Genomic DNA, 19735 nt, shown 5'->3' on the forward strand with positions numbered 1-19735 from the left:
CCAATCAGTATTTTATATTAAAAATAATTTTAAAAAATGTCCTAGGAATTTGGCGTAACAAGTGCATGAATGAGAATAGAAAGAGTAGAGTAGAATAAGAATTAGTATAATACCATTTGGATTACGTTTGTATATTTAGAATTTTAGGAAATGAGAATTTTTAAATATTTGAGATACATTTGTAATGAAACTAATTAGTGTTATGGTAATAAAATTAAGTTTTATTTGTTTCTATTGAAAAATTATATATAGGAACCCACTCGGGTTCGGATTGTTACAATGTGCATTTCAACAAAATATAATATCAAATTGTACTATAAAATTATATTAAATTTCGTTAAAATATATATAAATATCCAAGAGCATGATGGCATTTTCTCTATTCTCAACAATGTTAGTAAGGTCTAAGAGCCATAAATAATCACTAAATACTTGTTTCCTACTCCACTCTTTCCCATTTCATGTGTATGATGGAGAATTTCATCAAAAAGTTGAGAACAATTTTTAAAATTCAATTTGCTTATACTTTATAATGATGATAGGTATTGAACGATAACCTAGAGAAAACCTAGTAAATATATTAAGAAATTCATGATAATAACTAGAGATTCCTTAATGTCCAAGGATAACCTAATACTAAAATATTTCCAATGAGTGTTTTCTCTTTACATTTTCATCAAATAGATGGTGGATCAAATTTTCTAAAATTATAATAGTTATGGATTCATTAATACATAAAGGAAACCCACTAATAAATCTAATTAGTACTTTTTCTCAAGAATTTCATCAAACAATTGTTGGATGATATTTTCTAAAATCTTCTATTAATGATAATTAGGCATGCACCGTTACCCAAGAAAAAATCCATTGCATCTTATCAACAATTACTATCCAACTAACATAAATTTTTTTTGCTACACTCGTCATCATATAATAAATATGGCAAGGAAGAGATGATAAACAATATAGTGCTCATTAATCATATTGCCCCTCCTCCCTCCCAATTTTTTTGGTTTGAAAAATTTAAAAATTTTCTAACTAGAAGTTAGGATTCGAGTTTTGAATGATATGATTTTTTTTAATTGAGATGAGACCTTGATATTAACTAGAAGTTAGGATTCAAGTTTTGAATGATATGATTTTTTTTAATTGAGATAAGACCTTAATATTTAAGAGAAGTACGGAGAGATATATCAGACCCATTGTTCTAAAAATTAATTATGTGCCCAAAGGATCAAAGGCACAATTGTACACTTGCCTGTGTGCAAATATTGCTGTTGGAATTGATGTACCCAAGAGGGAGGGGGTGAATTGGAAATTTAAAAATTTCTTCCTAAGTCAGGTTCAAATGCATAGCCAATATATCACACTCTAGGGTCTATTTAAGCAAATATCAATCACCGAACAATATTAAACTGAGCAGATATATAAACAGATATAACAAACTTAGTATTTCACAATCATTTAAAACATGTAAATATAAATAACAAATCATGCACAACATATAAACTAAACATTTGAGTAAAAAAATTAAAGTGTAGGAAATTAAAGATCTGACACAAGAAATATTATCGGGGTTCGGCCAAACTTGCCTACGTCCCCGCCTTGAGCCAGCAGCTCAAAGATTCCACTAATACTCGCCTAACGGGTAGAGAGTCACCAATTACAAACCTCCTCTCCTTACTGAGCGAGAAATACTCTCGGTTACATTACAAGGTTGACCACAACATTTACAACACCTTACAGAATGATGCTCCTAGTTTTCCTAATCGGGTCTAAACTAATCTGGGACTTTCTTAATCGAGTCTAAGTTTATTCGGTGCACGTTACAGGCTAGTACAATCCTCTTCCGACTACATGCCGGGAATACAATAGTATTAAATATTTTATGTACCAAGAAAGTGCTTCTATAACAAACAGAGATGTACAACAATAAGCACAAATGCACTCACAAATTATATGAAATAAAGCTCAAGTGAGTAAGGGTATTTTTCTCAAAATAATTTTGTAATATTGAAAATGATGTATATGATAAAGCGCTACAAAGATTTGAACCCTAATAAGTATATCTCCAAAAAAAGTTTTCAATAAAAATTTAAGATAACCTAGGGTTTTGCTTCCAAAATATTTTGAACAAATATGATCTTTGATTAAAAAGAAGTATGCAATAAGTACGTCAAAGATCTTCAAATCCTCAAAATGAAATTTCCAAAAATATTTTCAAAACGAAGTATAGGAGATTTTAGAGTTTTAGCTCAAAAAGGAATTTGTGCAATAAAGTAAGATGAACTTATGAATCTTGCAATGGAAGTACAAAAGATTCACAAGCAAGAACATGATTTTTCCCAAAAATATTTACCAAGAAAAATGTATGGGAAAAACTATAAGTAACTCTCAAAAATTGATTTTCAAAAATAAGGAATGAATGAGAGTATTATGCTTTGAATAAAATATGAATGCCCCAAAAATAAAATGCTCTCTTCTAAAAAGAATTTTTCAAATGATTAAAAGGAAAGAGAGTGGGAGAGATTAAAAATTTGCCCCAACAAAAATTTTGCAATAAAAAAAGTGTTTGGGGGGACTTTAATTAACAATTTTGCCTAAAAAATTAGAAAGAAAAATTTGACTAATCAAAGTTGCTAATCAAGGTTATGAAATGGGTATTTATAGAGTTTTAGAAAATTTTAACCGTTGGGGATATGTTTGGTATTTTAAAATTTGTTTAATTAAAAAATAAACGTGTTTAAGCGCTGAAAAATACCGGAACCTGAGAGGTTCGGTTGACCCAGGGCTTTTCCAGTCTACTGTCCTTAATAAAAGTTTGAATTTTCTTAATGGGTTCGGTCAGCTGAGGAGCGTGACAGTCGACCGCCCAAAGGTGATTTACGAACCTTCGTAGGTTTGGTCGACCTAGGCTCAAGGCCGGTTGGTTGTCAATGTAGGTCTGTTGGTCGGGCATATTTTGAACTAGATGCCCCGTCGGCCATCCTTGAAAAATAGGCTAAAAATACTGGTCGGTTGGCGAGGCATTTTTAAGAGAAAACATGACCGGTCGGCCAAGCTGGTCGGTTAGCTGAGGGATTTGAACGTAAAATAGTCAATCGACCTAGGCTTTTTAATTAAGCCTAAAATTGCAAGTCTTTGTAAAATTAATTTTGGCCCTGATTTTATCCCAAATTTGACCCTAAAGTTATTCCAAAAATCCTTGTTTGATTTTAACTTTTTATGAAAAGGATTTTCATGAACGGTGTGGTCTCCTAAGGTCAGACTATGGTCACCCTGAACTTTCATTCATATCATGCATGATATGTATTATTACAAACCAAAAATAGAAACTAAAAATGCATTTGTAATTTGAAATAAGTCTTTCTTCTCCTTCTTCTTTTGGTTTTCTGTTTTCATGGAATGCGCAAGATGATGTGAGCTTGAGGTCCTTCTAGCTTTCAATTCCTTTTGTCTTATGTGCGTGCCAAAATATAAACCTATTTACAAGCTAAATACACACATAAGATATTTGAACTTTGTCAGCATCAAAATAGAGGTCAGACTCAAAAAGTCAATAGTTGCTGTCCAGTAATGGTACAAGCTACAAGAACCCCCTCACTAGATTTGCAAGTCTATAAAGACCTTCTATGATTTCATCAATCATAAGGAGTAAAGAACTCCATGATTTATTACACCTTAATTGGTGAGTGTGTGTACTTGTGTGTGTGTGTGTGCGCGCGTGCATGTATAACGAGTAAAAAAAAAAGGAGCCTATGTAATTCTATAAGCAGTCTTGTGTTGTCATTGAAGAGATTCTCTAGTTTCTATTTGTAGAATGCACCCTATCTTGGCACCAAACACCCTATCCCACACATAAGTCCCTAAACCACACACAAGAAATACTTATAAGAAATGTTTTTTCTGCATAAGATTATGTGTGTGTGTGTGTACAAAAATGTGATGTAAAGTTTTACAAAATTACAACTATATCATTTATAGAACATATAATATTAATTGGACAAAAACTCTAAGCTCCCCTGAGATTTGATAAAAAGGTAATGGCCTTTCCTATGATTTCAAAAATTTCAAAAACCCGCCATAAGGTTTAAAAAATCCACAATTTTCTTGAGATTTGCTAAAAGGACACTAAACTCTCCTTGTATTTTACAAAAAAATAAAAATAACAACTCTAATCTCCCCTCAGGTTTGACAAAAGACAATTAACTCCACTGAGGTTTCAAAAATTCCAAAGACCTCCTCTGAGGTTTCAAGAATTCCAAGGGTCTCATCTAAAATTTGCTAAAAAAACACAAATCTTTCATTGTATTTTGCAAAAGATAAGTTTTTTTAAGAGAAATTTTTATCTTTTTGGCAAATCTCAAGGGAGGTCTCTAATACATTTAAAATCTCGGGAGAGATATGTGACATCATGAGAGGTTTTTGTCTTTTTGCAAACTTCATGTGAGGTGAGTGTTTTTTACCTAAAAAAAAAAGAGTTTTGAGAGGTGTAATTATTCCAAAAATCAAATGTTAGGGGAGGTCTGTAAGAATTTTGAAACCTTAGAGGAGGTTAATGAGATTTTTAAACTTCTAGGGTGGTCGTTCAATGTCTCTTACCCTATAAAATTATGTGATTTGTAAAACATGACAAATAATAAATATATATTATAAAATTAAAAATGTAAAATCATGTTGAATTATATTAAAATTTATATAGTTTAAACTTAAAACTCAAATATGAGAAGTGAAAAGAAATTTTAAACTCAAATATAAGAGGAGTTGGGGTTGGGGAAAATATGTACAATGTGTAATTTAAAATATACCCTTCAACTTTGAAAGGACGATGAACCTTTATAGGTCTTGACTTTTTTGTTGTTCACTTATATAAAATACGGTACTTTATACACAAAAAGTATATAAATTTTTATTTATTAAAATATTTTTAGAACCTAACTTCTAGATCAAAAGCAACCCATCCTCATTCTAGAACCTTTTTCACGAGAAATCTTATATTGAAGTCTTTTACCCTAATCATTAGAATTTGTGTTCTAGGATTATAAAAAAAACTTTTTCTATTAATTTCATAATTTTTATATTAAACACATTTTCTTAAGATTTGGGCCAAAAACCCAATTGAGACGATGTTTGAAAAAATTCAAATAATTAGAACACCTGATGCACTAGTCAACTCGCTAATTAGTACATTAAAACCAATCAAAAAATATGTAGTGTTTGATACGTTATATCATATTATAAATAAGCTTATAATGACCCCCACAGGTATGGCGAGGTGGAAAGACATAAGCAAGTAAGAAAGAGTATCGAGATTTCAATTTCAGGTAGATACACTCACGGAACTAGCAGTACCTGTGGATGATGAAAGTTTACTCTATGAGCCAGCGGGGACCGTGGATAGTGAGAGTTCGCTCTGTAAGCCAGCAGGAATCGTAGATGATGAGAGTTTTCTGTGAGTTAGCGGGGACCGTGGATGATAATGGAAATGTATCCCGGGGGCCGGGTTGGCCGACCGTCCAACTGATGCACAAAAGCCGTGTTCGCATTCCGGACTTTACCCTAATCAGTGAGACCTGGGGGCGGAGGACGCTAATCTGTAGGTTTGGTGCCGTACCAGGAGATTCGAAGGGCTCGTTGGTGGCTGGAGTTCCTATGTAATAAAAAAAAAAAACCTTATAATGCATTTGAAAACATAAATTTTGGACCTTCGATTTAGATTCAGGTGAGATTTGAATAAATTTTAATATAATTTTATGTTATGTATTATCCAAATCTAATACGAACCTAAATCCTCAGCCTCTGCAAACATAGCATAAGGTTAAATTTATTAATTTCTAATCCAATCAAAATAAATGAATTTTCACACAATATAATCTGTTTTTATATTAATTAACCTGATGATCAAATTTGTATGATTTTATGATATAATATGAATTTTGCATGTGTACATTTGAAAAAAAAAAAATATAATATCAAATTATATTATAAAAATATATTAAATTTTGTTCAAATATATATAAATTTAAATTTAATATCCAAGAGCATGATGGAACACTGCCTAATATTTTTTTCATACATGTAGACCGTACCCAAATCTTGAGGGCCCCCAAGCTGTTTCTTCTTTCTGCTTCTCGTGGGTGAAGTCATCTAAGGGTTTTGAGGCTTCTTCTTTCCCGCCCCACCCGCACCAAAACCCAGAACGATCTGGTCTGAAAATCCACATACACCAATCCGCAAATCTCCAATCGTTAAAGAAAAAATTCATAAAGGTATTTATTTACTCTCATTTTCTATTTGAACTTTTCTTATTTCGTTTTTTAGATTCTTGTAGTAAAAATTCTCCTTAGATTCCTGTAGCGTACATTTGATTACTGAGATGGTTGAGGAAACGAAATGAATAGAAACTGGGAATCTCGTTATTATGAACATAAATTTGTTTATTTTAGTTTCTCTTTCTACAATTTCTCAGCTTCCAAAAAGAACATTGGGCCTTAATGTATAGAATATTATTGTTGAATCTTCCTAGGTTTATGAATTGTTTCTGTTGTAATCAAAAATTGAACGACTTTCCCGATCTTAATTATGACCACCTGAAAAAGGATAAATAAGTAAAACTTGGAGGACCCGGGTGTACTCCGGGGATCTCACCGATGCCTATGTGAGGGATTGACTTAAGAGGTTTTTTGATGTTTGGTTCGTTACTTTCTTTTGTATGGATGTTTCGTCACCGTCATCACTGTGGGGGTTTATTGTATTTTCAATTAGGTGTATTGGTTATGATTTCTCAACGGGAAGAGAATTTTTTTTTCAAAAAAAAACAGCTCCATAGGTTGTGTTTTGCTTAGATATGTTTTCAGAAGATGAGAAATGATTTCATGTATTGTAGTGTGAATTTATGTAAAATTAATAACTTAGAAGTGATCTGTGCAAGTATCGCAAGTTTTGTCTGCACAAAAGATGGTTATTCTCTTTTACAATAGAAAATAATGTAAGACCAAACCAAGAAGCTTGTTTGATAGAGCTAATGCTCAAAGGAAAAATATCTATGCTGTTCAAATTGTGAAATGGAGGGAAAAAAAAAGACAGTTTGGATGAACTAATATATAGTTCCTGAGGTTTTGGAATTAACAGAAAAAAGTTGTTTATTTCTGAACTTCTTTTTGAATAAAACAGAGAAGTCTAATCCATGCCAGTATTACAGATATTTTTGTGGAAATTGTGGATTAGTACAGCAACATGAATGCATGAATATATTCCGTGGAAGTTTATTGTTCCAAATTGAATGTGATACATGTATGAAACTGTTTTGAGCGCTGTTTTGTGTATATTGATGAAATTTTTCCTCATTGCAATTGTTCAAGTTGTGTTCTTGAAAATGTTGTATACGATAATTAATTGGTTTATTTCACATTTGCACAATTGCTTAGATTTTTCATGGCGTCAAAGTTAGTTCAATTGCAGTCAAAGGCTGCTGAAGCTTCACGGTTTGTGGCCAAGCATGGATGTGCCTACTACAAGTAATTAATGGAAAAGAACAAGCAGTACGTCGTTTGCTATCTTTGTGCACTTCTATTGCATATTGATGTTTTGAGTATACAGTGCTTAATCTTGTACAAATTCTACTTTATTGTGAGAGTGTTTTTCTTATACGAACAAATTTATATTGCTATTTTTGCAATTGGATGTTTCGGGGTTAGAATCGTTGCCTAGCGAGAGGGTGTTCTCGTTAGAGATGGATCTCCACCTTTCAATAGAGAGAGGCATGCTCCACCTATTGAACGTAGTGGGTAAAGGAAATCCTCACAGCAACTGCTTGAGGCAAGGTGGTTGGCTCGTCAAGGCTTGGGTCCTTAACTAGCAAAAATAATATTTATAATCTAAGTAATCCCAAGTTTAGTAGAACAGGGAGTGAGTCAAGTGTCGATCTCAGGGACTCTAGCGCAGTAATGCACCAACTTTTAATAAAGTTTACCACGCTGAAACAAGAATGGAAATATGGATTTGATGGTGTTTCTATCAACTACAAAAGCAAGTAAATTGTATTAAAACTACTTATAGAAAGCGAGTTTGTAGTTATGAATCTGGCTTAGGCTGTCATTTGCGATAACTATGTTCGGTCAGCTATCCAAACTAGGTTCAACGGTCAAGTGAACCGCTCGAGTGACATAGGGTAACGAAGGTGCATCAATAGTCTAGAGTACAATTGGAAACCAAGGTATACCCTATCCAGCGAACACGGAACCCTCTATAGAAGTCGTACCCTATTACATATAAGTGACTGAATCCCTAGCTATGCTCTCCTATCCCCTAGGGTTTCATCACAATCAAAGAACTAAATGTGCAAGAAATTAAAGACATGACATTAAAATTGCATAATTTAAATCAAAGGAATGTAAATGGCAATTAATTGAAAATGACATCAATTGAAGCTCGAAGGCCTGTCACTAGCTGTTCGAGAATACAATTGAGAACCAACTACTCTACGTGGTTGGGAACCACACATGAAAGTAAAGAAAGTATGAAAACCTAATCTAAATGGCACCCAATGGCCTTCGAGGTCTATCACTAACTAAAAAAGGGCCAAAGGAGAACCTTAATCACCTATTCAAAGTTTCATTTTATACCCAAAAGGGTTTACAAGCGATTGATTTCAAATCGGGAAAGTTTCGCCAAAAATTTCGTGCATTAGTTTCTGAACTTGATCTTAGTCGACCTGGTCGTGCCCTGGACTTCCCCTAGTCGCACCCTAGTCGATATTTTCTAGAAAATCTAAGGTTTAGCTAAAGGGTTCCTCAACCTAGTCGCACGCCCAATACCTCTTGGTCACGCCTTTGGTCAAAGCTCTCAATATTTATGCTTCAATAAGCACTTTGGAGTCTTCATTTCATGACCTGATTGCCGCCTGTGATGGCCTAGTCGCACCATATGTTCAAGCAGAATCATGTTGCTTTGGATGGAATGAGGCCTTGGAGACCTAGTTGAGCTCTTGGTTGAGCCTTGCACTTTCCAATTGCTTCCTTGGCTTTTTGTATTGCTTAACTCCTAAGTTTAAGCTCCAATTTCATGAAACATAAACAAATCATGTGTAACTCCGAACTAGGATAAAAAAGATAATTACAAAGAAAAGGAGAACAAAGCATAGGTAAATGGGAGCCTAAAATAGTATATTTTAGGAACACGTCACAACCCCCAACTTATATTTTACTAGTCCTCGAGCAAAGACAACTAAGAAAAACCTACAAAAGATAAACAAACTCCTAACTACCTCCTCTTTTGTGGGAAGCATAATTGCATTTACCACATGCAACAAGGTTTTAAACCCCTAGGTGGCCCTAGTGGACGAGTTATAGTTTCGTGAGGGTTTCCAGGGCGATACCCACAAACACATATCCCAGTGAACCTCAATTAGAATCAACAAGTAACACAATCATGCCATTCCACTTACAGATATATAACATTATTACAATCATGCTTCTCTATAAATAGCTCCATTATAAAGACAATTTCGAAACAAATCACTCATACATGTCTCAACTGGGTATAGCCTTCAAGAAAATCCAAACCCTTAGAGATTCAATCAGTAAGTCCAATTCAGAGTTATACAATCATATAAATCTAAGTATAAACACGCATATTTACAAGGCATGTGTAAAGTGAATGATTCATCTCACTCGGGTCATCCACCTACAGAACGGTTGTCTTGACTCAGTCTCACTAGTATACTCTAAAAAACACTCATAAAGATGGGGTCACTCTCGTATGTGAGCAAAAACATGCATGGTCAAACATCTCACATACATAGAAGAACCAACGATGAAGATGGAGTGGACTAGTCTCATCAAAATGGAATCTAGTTATTTAACGTGTCGGGTCCTTCACTTTAGCGCTTTCTTACCTACTTGCCACATCCTACCAAGACCACTCTAGATTCATAATTCATAAACCAACGCGTGAATCTATCATATGCATCAGAGCACCCGAAGAAGCTTCATACGTGTAGGAATGTGGTGTGTTATGCCCCTAGCTTGGCCTTTTTGTATTTAGAGCAATCATCTATGTATTTTTCTCATTTTCTCTTTTTCATTCTTTTCTGCTCATTCTTTTCTTTATATATTTCTCTTTCATGACCAATTAGGACAATCATCACAACTTATGTTGTCTTCATGCTACTGATAAGGAACTAAGCTCAAAAAGGAAGTTCATTAATTGTGCCCATCTCTAGGGTTGGCTTAATACTTACGTCTTAAGTAGGCTACAAGACTTAAGTTTATATCTCCCTACTAGACATCACCTCTAGACTAGAAAATTCAAATAAGGAGACTAGCATGCAAAGAATATCTAGAGAAGAAAATTTGAGTTTCGTGAACTCAGAGTTCATGTGAATGACTCTCTCAAAAAATGAAAAGCTCAACAAAGCCTCACAAGGTGTCATAGTCGCCACATTTGTTCTCTCAATGCTCACAAGGGAACCTAAGTGAAACAAATCATGTGAAAGTGCGTCCTAGCCTTATAATATACCATGTGAATACCAAAACTTATACAACAACATTAAAACGAATGAACTCCTAATCGACTCTCATCGAGTTGTCAAATAATAAAACTGACTATACCCCATGAAATTATGCTCAAACAACTCACTTCATCATTAGTGAGCATAATAAATTCATTTACAAGAAACAACATGAAATTGTAACACAAATGCTAGATAAAAGTATGTAAAGGGCATAAAGGGTGTTAACATGGCACACTGCATACAATGTTCAATTGAAATTTGAAAAATATGTCATATTTGTGCTTTAGATGTAACGTGTAGTGCCTTCCTAACCCCTACGATCCACAACTTAAGACTTTAGTGTCCCCACTGAAGTAAGGATAGAGAACACCTAGGAAGCAAGGAAAAAGGATCCATCCCACAAGGACAAAAAGTAAAACAAGTGTTCCTGCACAAGCACGCAAAAACCAGAATATGAGGAATGAAAACATATGTACACCAAGCACAAATAACAAGAAGCAAGTCGTCATATATGCATTAATCAATCGGGCAGTACATTCGACAAATGGATACAATATAAGTAACGGTACAACCAAATAACAGTCATGGTGATTCAAAATAAACAGAAAATACAAAGAAAAGAAGAAATTCCACAATGTGCTCGAGCATAGTACAAATACAAAGAAGTGCTCAGAATCATAAGAGAACATAAAACTCCACGGAGCTATCAATACCCCTCCTCAGTAGATCCACTCGCGTCATCATCGGAGTTGCCGACCCTAGATCTCCAGAATCATCGGACTGGGTGCTCATATCAGATCTGTGAGCCGCATCAGATGGCGTGCTCGAAGTAGTCACATCATCCTCAGAAAAACTACCAGAAACAGCTAGTGACTCAGGGGTTGTGGAAGCAGCGGGAGACGCGGGAGCAGCTGGGGTAGTAGGTGGTGCACGAGAGGTTGGAGCAGTGGAGGATGTACTTGTGGCGGGAGCACATGATGCAGGTGCCATGCTGACTGCCATGTCCCTCGACAGATGCACCATCGCACGTCGCAAGCCAGGGATAGGAGGTGTAACAATAGAGAGGGAGCGCTTAGTGACATCGATGGGAAATATGAGCACCATCATCATGGAAGAGTTTGGATGGACACGCTCCACCTGTGGAGGCTCTGTGGCGGCAACCGGAGATGATAGAATATCGGCAGGCTCTGTACGTGGCTCAGCAGAGGCGGCCAGAGGACTCGCGGGAGTAGGGGTTGCCTGAGGATTTGCGGGGGACTGTGCCTTGCCCGCGGATGCCGTGGCTGGTGTAGAAACCTCCTTAGTTTGAATCTCCATCTCCTTCTCATTGGAAGTGTCAACATCGATCATCACCACCGGGCTCACCGGTAGAGTAGTCTGTGGAACTAGAGATGGATGTGAAGGCTGTGGGGCTAGAGACTGAGGATCGGGAGACTGCGCAGCTGGGGAAGGACGCAGTGTTGGCGACTGATGGGCAGGTGAAGATGGAAGAGCTGGAGAAACCGAGGGCCAGGGGTTGTAGCTGGAGTTGCGAATCCCGAAAATACAAATATCTCTAAAGAATGCGGGAAGTAGACTCTGGGTGCCACAAAGATTACCCCCAATCCCTGGGTGATCACAGTCCTGGTCTCTGCCAACTCGTGTTGCATCTCTAACTTGAAGTTCATAGGGGGTTTTATTTAAAGTTGATCTTATGAAACTCTATTCATTACATAATATGCGATATTAATCACTTTAATCTAAAAGTACTTAGGTAATTTGTATTCATTTAACATGGTCCTAGCCATTTCTTGAAGGGATCTATTCTTTCTTTCAACAACTCTATTTTTTTGTGGAATTCTAGGTGCTGAAAAAGTATGTTTTATTCCCTGTTCATTGAAAAATTTATCAACATCTTTATTATTGAATTCTCTTCCTTGATCATTTCTAATATTTAAAACACCATATCCCTTTTCATTTTAAAGTCTTTAACACAAGTTTATCAACATATTGCAAGCTTCATCTTTTGAAGCTAAGAAGAGTACCTAGGTAAACCTGGAATAGTTATCAACAATAATGAAAGCATATTGCTTTTCTCCTAGACTTTGTATTCTAGTAAGGTCAAATAAATTTAAGTGAATAAACTCTAAGGGCCGCTAGTGGAAATATGTTTCTTCTTCTTAAAGTTGGACTTAGTTTGCTTTCCTAGTTGACAAGCATCAAATATTTTATCTTTTTCAAACTTAGTGCTTGTTAGTCCTCTAACTAGGTTCCTTTTAGCTAATTTTGATAGTAAGTCCATACTAGCGTGTCCTAGTCTTTTATGTCATAGCCAACTTGCTTCATTCATGACTGCTAAGCATGCGATATTTTGAGATTTTAAATTGTTAAAATTTATGCAATACACGTTATCAATTCTTTTAGCGGTGAATAGAACATTATGTTTTTCTCAATTTTCAACAATGCATTTGTCTTGTTTGAAAATTATGTCAAATCCTTTATCACTTAATTGGCTTATACTTAAGAAATCATGTTTCAACCCATCTCCCAACAAAACATCATCAATGGTCAAAAAGGGTTCCTTGCCTATTTTTCCAATTCCAATGATTTTACCTTTAACATTATCGCCGAACGTGACGTATCCACCATCTTTTTGCATTAGTGTGGTGAATTTGGATTTATCTCCGGTCATGTGCCTTGAACACCTATTGTCCAAGTACCATTTGTCTTTTGATGGGGTTATCCTAATGCAAACCTACAAGAAGGGTTCACCGTGTTATTTTTAGGTACCCAAACCTTTTTAGGTCTTTTTATTTCAGATTTATTTTCTTTGACTTTCCATATTTTCTTGACTTTAATATTTTTTCTTTTAAATGGGCATTCAAATTTTATGTCCCTTTTTCTTACATAAGAAGCACGTAATGTGTTCATAGATATTTGTGGAAGATGTGCTTGCATAATACTTTGATTCATTGTCTTCGTCTTCGTCACTAGAGTCTTCTTTGGCAGCCTTAAGGGTTATTGATTTCTTTTGTTTGTTATTTTCAAAATTCCTTTCATTCATAGTCATCTCATAGGTGAGAAGTGATCCAATCAATTCGCCTAGGGAGGTATTTTTGAGATTTCTTCCTTCCATAATTGCTGTGGCTTTAGGTTCCCAAATGGGTGGAAGATCTCTAAGTATTTTTTGGATCATCTCATATGTAAAGTAATTCTTTCTTAAGACATTGAGGGAGTTGATTATATGAATGAACCTAGTGTACATACTAGTAATGTTTTCATCTGGATTCATTTTAAAGGCCTCATATTCACTTGTGAGCATGTCGATTCTACTATCTCTAACATCAACCGTTCCTTCATAGGTTACCTCTAGTTTATCCCATATTTTTTTAGCTGATTTGCATGTGATGACCCTATTGAATTCATTTATGTCAAGAGCACAATATAATGCATTCATAACACTTGAATTTACTTGCAACATTTTATGGTCACTGTCAGTCATTTCTTTTTCCTCTTTGGGCATTTCTTTATTATCTACGATTTTAGTAGGAATAAGGTCACCTTGTGTGACAACTTTCCATGCTTTTCAATCCATAATTTTTAAATAGATTCTCATTCTTTGTTTCCAAAAGATATAGTAAACACCACAAAAAAAAAAAAAATAGGAGGTCTAGTTGAGGATTGACCATTGGCAAAGGGAGATACATCTAAGTGTGCCATAGAGATCTTTATATAGCTTCTAATTTAAGATTTTCTATAACCCCGCTCTGATACCAATTGAAAAGTTAGGTGTACTCTCAAGAGGGAGGGTGAATTGGGTTTTTAAAAATTTCTTTGAAATCCCTTTGTTTTACAAGTTCCTTTAGTTAAGAGTTAACTCCTTTTTCAATTAGAGTTAATTTACAATCACACTCTTTAAACACAAAAACTTCACAAGTACAATTGATATTCGATCCAATCAATGAAGTTAGCTTGATATCACAAAAATAGAAAATTCAACCAAACTTTCAAAATTCAAATATTAATATCAAATAAGTATCTTGATTTTAAGTATGTCACCAATCAATATATTAATGAGCTTTGGTACTAATCAATCAACGTACTCCCTTGTAGTTTCCGCAATCATATTGATTAAATAACGTACTCCCTTACAGTTTCCGAAATTCCTAAAAATAAATTAATATCAAGTAATTCAAATAAACATCCACACAGTTTATATATGTTGTAATTTAAAGAGAATAGAGAAGAGAGTGACACCAAGATTTTTACGAGGTTTGGCTATATCCGCTTACGTCCTCGCCTTAGGTACACCACCCAAGGATTCACTATATCACTCCCTTAATCAGGCGGAGCAAACCTTTTACACACTCCTTCAAATAGGATTGAACTCTCCTCTCCAAGCGATAGCCCATGCTTGGTAAACCAACGATTCAACAACCTAAACCATAAAAAACCACAAGAAACAAGAACAAATTCTTGTGTACAAAGACACTCTCACAATAGAGTTGATTAGTACAAGTTAGAGCACTAATTAACTTCAAATTAAATATCAATAAAGAATGAATTTGAAGCTCAAGAAATTAATGATCGGTTTCTTCTTTAGATTGAATGAAACTTAGTAAGAGCACAAGAACCGAGTGGTTGTATTAGTAGGAATTCAGTAGAACTTCAACAAGGATGTGTGAGTAAGAGAACTTTTAAAATTAGAGACTTTGATTGCTAAATTGTAAGTAGTGTGTAAAAATCCTTTGGTTTTCCATTTATTTATAAAGTTCTAAAAGTAATTTCTTGTTGCCGAAGTTTATTTGGAGTATTTTCCAAGTTTATACAAAGCTTGGAGCCCAAGCAAACAATTTTGGAAAGTTTCCCACACTACTTTATCTTAAATTTAAAAAGTCACTCGCCTTTCAAAAAGAGGTGTTGTCAGCTTCAACCACCCCTTATTATTTTGGGTATAACTTTCACTATACACCTCTAATTTGAACGTTCTTAGTATCAACATAAATCTAAGCAAAAATCCCACAACTTTCATGTTGGACACTTTTTAAGATAAGGAGTTTTTGATAGATAAAATTGCTCATCAATGCAAATGAAAGATGTTTTTCATTTCAAAAATAATTTTAACTTTTTTGAAATAACTTTTGACCTTAAAAAATATTTTGTAAGTATTTTAAAAATGGCTCTAAGTCAATAATTATTCTTAAGAGCTTTAAAACATCCATATTGATTTTAAATTGAAGTACTTACATAAGACTTTCTTAAGACTTAAACATTTTGTTGACCTTATAAGTCATTTCTTATTTTGATAATGACAAATGACTTTGTATCTTATTAGTGTCTTAAGTGTTTGTACAGGACTATTCTTAGCACGCCATGATAAGATACTGTTGATGTCATAAGAGAGTTGAATGATCACACCACTTGATAGCTTTTGGAAAAGCAAAGGGAATGAAGACTACAAGTTTCAATTTGTATTTGCATTTATATTTGTTGGTCTGTAACATTATGGTTGTAATAATTGCATTACATGCATGATAGGATGCATAAGTTCAAATACCATAGAATGACTTTAGGGATCACCTTCAGTCGACCAACATTGAATTTTTGGGGTTAACTCAATGACCATAGATTGACTTTAGGTCCCCATAAATTCTAGTAAAAATTCAGGACTTTAATTAACCTTTGAATGAGTTTCAGTTGACCGAACTCAGTTAGTTATATTCAGCTCAGTCGACTGAACCATTCAGTGGTTAAGAGTTTGACCAAGGCTCAGTCGACCAAACCTTTTTGAACATATCTTCTTCAGTCGACCGACCCTTGACATCCCCCAACGGTTTAGCTGACCGAATGTTCAGTTCATTTTTGACTCAGTCGACCGAACTTAGCCTTAGTCGACTAAACCTCAAAGGGGTTCAAAATTGCCTTAATTCAGTCGACTATATCTGTAGTTCAAAAGTGTCTCGGTCAACTGTATTTATCAATATAGTGGATCGAACCTATTTTTTAGTTGACCGAAAACTCTCGGGTTGGACATTTTTACCTCAAGTTAAATGAGGTTAATTTTAATTAACCTTCATTAATCTTTTTTTAAAATTCCACCTATGTACTCCAACGGTTATAATTTTGAGTATGTCTATATATACTACTTCATTTGGGAAGATTAAGCATGGATTAAAAATTTCTTTAAAATTTCTTGTGCCTTTCATTTCCATACAAGCCCATACTCATTCCTTTGCTAAAATATCTTTGGTGAGAGTATTGTGAGATACCCCATATTGTTTTCATGTGTTTATATTCTCAAATACGTGAATTGATTATTGATTTTTGTGAGAGTAAGCCAAGAGGTCTTCCTCGGTGATTTAATTCATAAATTCATTTTTGGGGAAACCTTCTTAAGCTTGTGAGTCTTTGTATTTTTATTGCAAGACTCTTGAGCGTGTCTTGTGTTTTGTAGAAAATATTTTTGACAAGGTTATTTGTTAAATATCTCTTGTGCTTAAACTTTTGGAAATCCTTTTTGAGATATTTGATTATACTCTTGAAAATCTTTGAAACCTTATTTGTGGTTGATATATTTATATATATTGTTTCAAAGAAATGCTGCTAACTCACTCTCACACTTTGATTGCATATTGACATTATATTGAGAGTAGTTTTATATATCTTCACTGAGCTTATACTTCCTATCTTATTGAAGTGCATTGATTATTGCTTGTGTGTATCGGTGCAAATCTGCTTGTGTTAGAAGCATCTTTAATTATACGCAATTTTATGTTCATTGTTGTAATTCTAGGTGTGGCCTGAGGGGGTATTGATCTAACCCGTAAGTATCGGTTATAATTCAGGCGTGGCTTGAGGTGAGTCTTCTCTGCCCCGTTAAGGAGAGGCTTTAAAGGTTGAGGTTAGCCTTGGTAATTTGACCTGGTATTATATTCGGCGCCGCTCCACCCGTTAAGTGAGTATTAGTGGAATCATCGGGCTTGCGAGCTAAGGTGGGGATGTAGGCAGTATTGGTCAAATCCGGATAACATATCGTGTGTGCACTTTATATTTTCGCAATTCATTTACTGCACATGTATGATTATTTTTAATAGACTGTGAATGCTGCGTACGATTTACTGCACATGTCATGATTTAATCATGACAAAAAAAGGATCTTCATTGTCAAATATTTTTACAAGAAACTCTTTATCCAGGAGTCGATCAACATTCACTCCCCTTGCTCTAAATTATGGAAGACAAATGCCTCAAATAAGGTTGCATTTTTTACCTAAGAAGTAGCTTATGGTAAGATCTCGACCCTCAACAACTTGCAAAAAAGGAGGTTCTCCTTTGCCAACAGATGTGCCCTTCGCATGGTTCAGATTGAATTAGTAGACCACGCCCTTCTTTATTGTCCTTGGACTAGAAACCTTTGGAATGTGGTTTTGATTCTTATCGAACAAAGGTGGGTTACCACTAGATTTGTTGGAGGGGAGCTCTAGGTTTGGAGAGTGATTCAAGCAACAAAGCAAAAGAGGAAGGCTTTCTCTCATTCCTCTCATAATTTTCTGGTGCGCATGGAAAGAGAGAAACAAGAGAGTTTTCAAAAATTCAATCTTGACACTTCATTTCAGTAAAGAGCAATGCTTTACTATGGTTACTAGTTGGCATAGTGGACTCGTAGCAAATGAGTTTAATGCAATTTTTTAGAGCTCACTCATCTACGTTGTTTGGCTTATTTTGCAGATGTTTGAACCATCTAAGTCGCTCTTCCCTTATCTTCGTGCGATTGCCTAACTAACTGTGAATATATTCATACCTTAATTTATCTTTTACTGTTATACCACTCATCCACTTTAATATTCACATTTCAGCAACTTTTACTTTTTGGATATGTTATTTCTTAGTTTTACAATATTTTGATTCATAAAGCATAGCTAATCTTCTAGTCACATCATAAAACTTTCCTTTTAATTTTAAGGGTATTCAATGATCACATAACACAAACTTCTCCATTTCATCAATCATACTTTAACTCTATGTATAACATCTTCGATTTCTCCTTCCGCTTGCATAATAGATTTAAGGTATCAAAATTTAGTATTACTATTAGTTTCTTGACCATCAAGTTTAAACTTTCCTTAATATTACTCCTACCATGATTGAAATTATTTCATACATTTTCCTTCATTTTTTATTTATCCTAAAACTTATAGACTCTAAAAATTCTTTCCATAGTCATCATTAGTCTTTTAAAAGCGTTCTTAAGCACCGCCTTGAGGTGTGCCTCAATGTGTTTTTGGGCAAAAACGCACTAAGGCGTATTTTAAAATGTAATAACTCTCCATATGTGTATGCCTTTTGTAGCTGGGAATACACCTTAGCCAAAAAAACGCACCTTTCATGCCTCAAAATTAAAGGCGTATGTCTATTGATCCTCTTATTAATCTATTTTCTAAATAATATAAATATTTTAAGAAATAGAAAATATCATATTAGGGCACGAATCCCCTTCGTTCGTGCAAATTTCGAACAGAGCGCAAAGAAGATGATGATGTCAAAGAAGAAAGAAGGGGAATTACAAATGGTTGAAGGACATGGAAATGGGAGAGTAAGCATAGGGAAAGTTGGTGAATCCCCTCAAGGAATCACCATTTATCCCACTGTTCATAGTGTGGCCCGATAGTCACCAAAGATTTTAAACTCAGCAGCTAGTCAACAATTTGAGCCACGTCAATAAAAGGGGAGAAGGGAAAGAAATGTAATTGAGCCTACACAGATGACGTACACAAAACTCTTTCCACAGCTAATGTAGAATCACATGATTGTGTCCAGTCCCTAGAGCCACCATACCCCAGGTGGTATGATGTGAATACCATTGGGGAGCAATGAGGCATGCTTTGGAGAATTGTACAACTTTTAAATATAATGTATAGGCACTGAGAGATGCCAAGTGGCTAAATTTTCCTAAACAACTGCAATGAGCCAACACATGGAAAACGTGACCTGGTTAAATGAATACAACCAATGACATGTACTAAGAACACGACCTAAATTAAATGAATGCAACCAAGAGGCATTACATGTAAGAATACGACCTGGATTAATAAATGCAACTAGGAGGTACTGCGTGTAAGAAAAAGACTTGGATTATTTGAATGTATATGCCATTAATCACTCTTCAATTCTATGAATAAGATATTTTAATCAAATATTCATTTAACTCTATTATTTGTTTCATAATCAAATGTAGTATTTTAA

At 34.8% G+C, this 19735-nt stretch overlaps 1 protein-coding gene and 1 long non-coding RNA gene across 2 annotated transcripts; one reads left to right on the forward strand and one right to left on the reverse strand.

Moving 5' to 3' along the window:
* Positions 1-6108: 6108 nt before the first annotated feature.
* LOC131164278 (uncharacterized) lies at positions 6109-7667 on the forward strand. Its single transcript, XR_009139240.1, has 2 exons — positions 6109-6269; positions 7428-7667. It is a non-coding gene; the product is annotated as an uncharacterized LOC131164278 (long non-coding RNA).
* A 3521-nt stretch (positions 7668-11188) lies between these two features.
* On the reverse strand, positions 11189-13114 carry LOC131163533 (uncharacterized). The gene is made up of 2 exons (XM_058120127.1): positions 13106-13114; positions 11189-12214 (listed from the first exon to the last, which is right to left on the reverse strand). Exons 1-2 carry the CDS (start codon positions 13112-13114, stop codon positions 11189-11191), a joined length of 1035 nt encoding a protein of 344 aa, XP_057976110.1.
* Between the last annotated feature and the right edge of the window lie 6621 nt (positions 13115-19735).

This window comes from Malania oleifera, chromosome 9, assembly GCF_029873635.1.
Source record: "Malania oleifera isolate guangnan ecotype guangnan chromosome 9, ASM2987363v1, whole genome shotgun sequence".
Lineage (NCBI taxonomy): Eukaryota > Viridiplantae > Streptophyta > Magnoliopsida > Santalales > Ximeniaceae > Malania > Malania oleifera.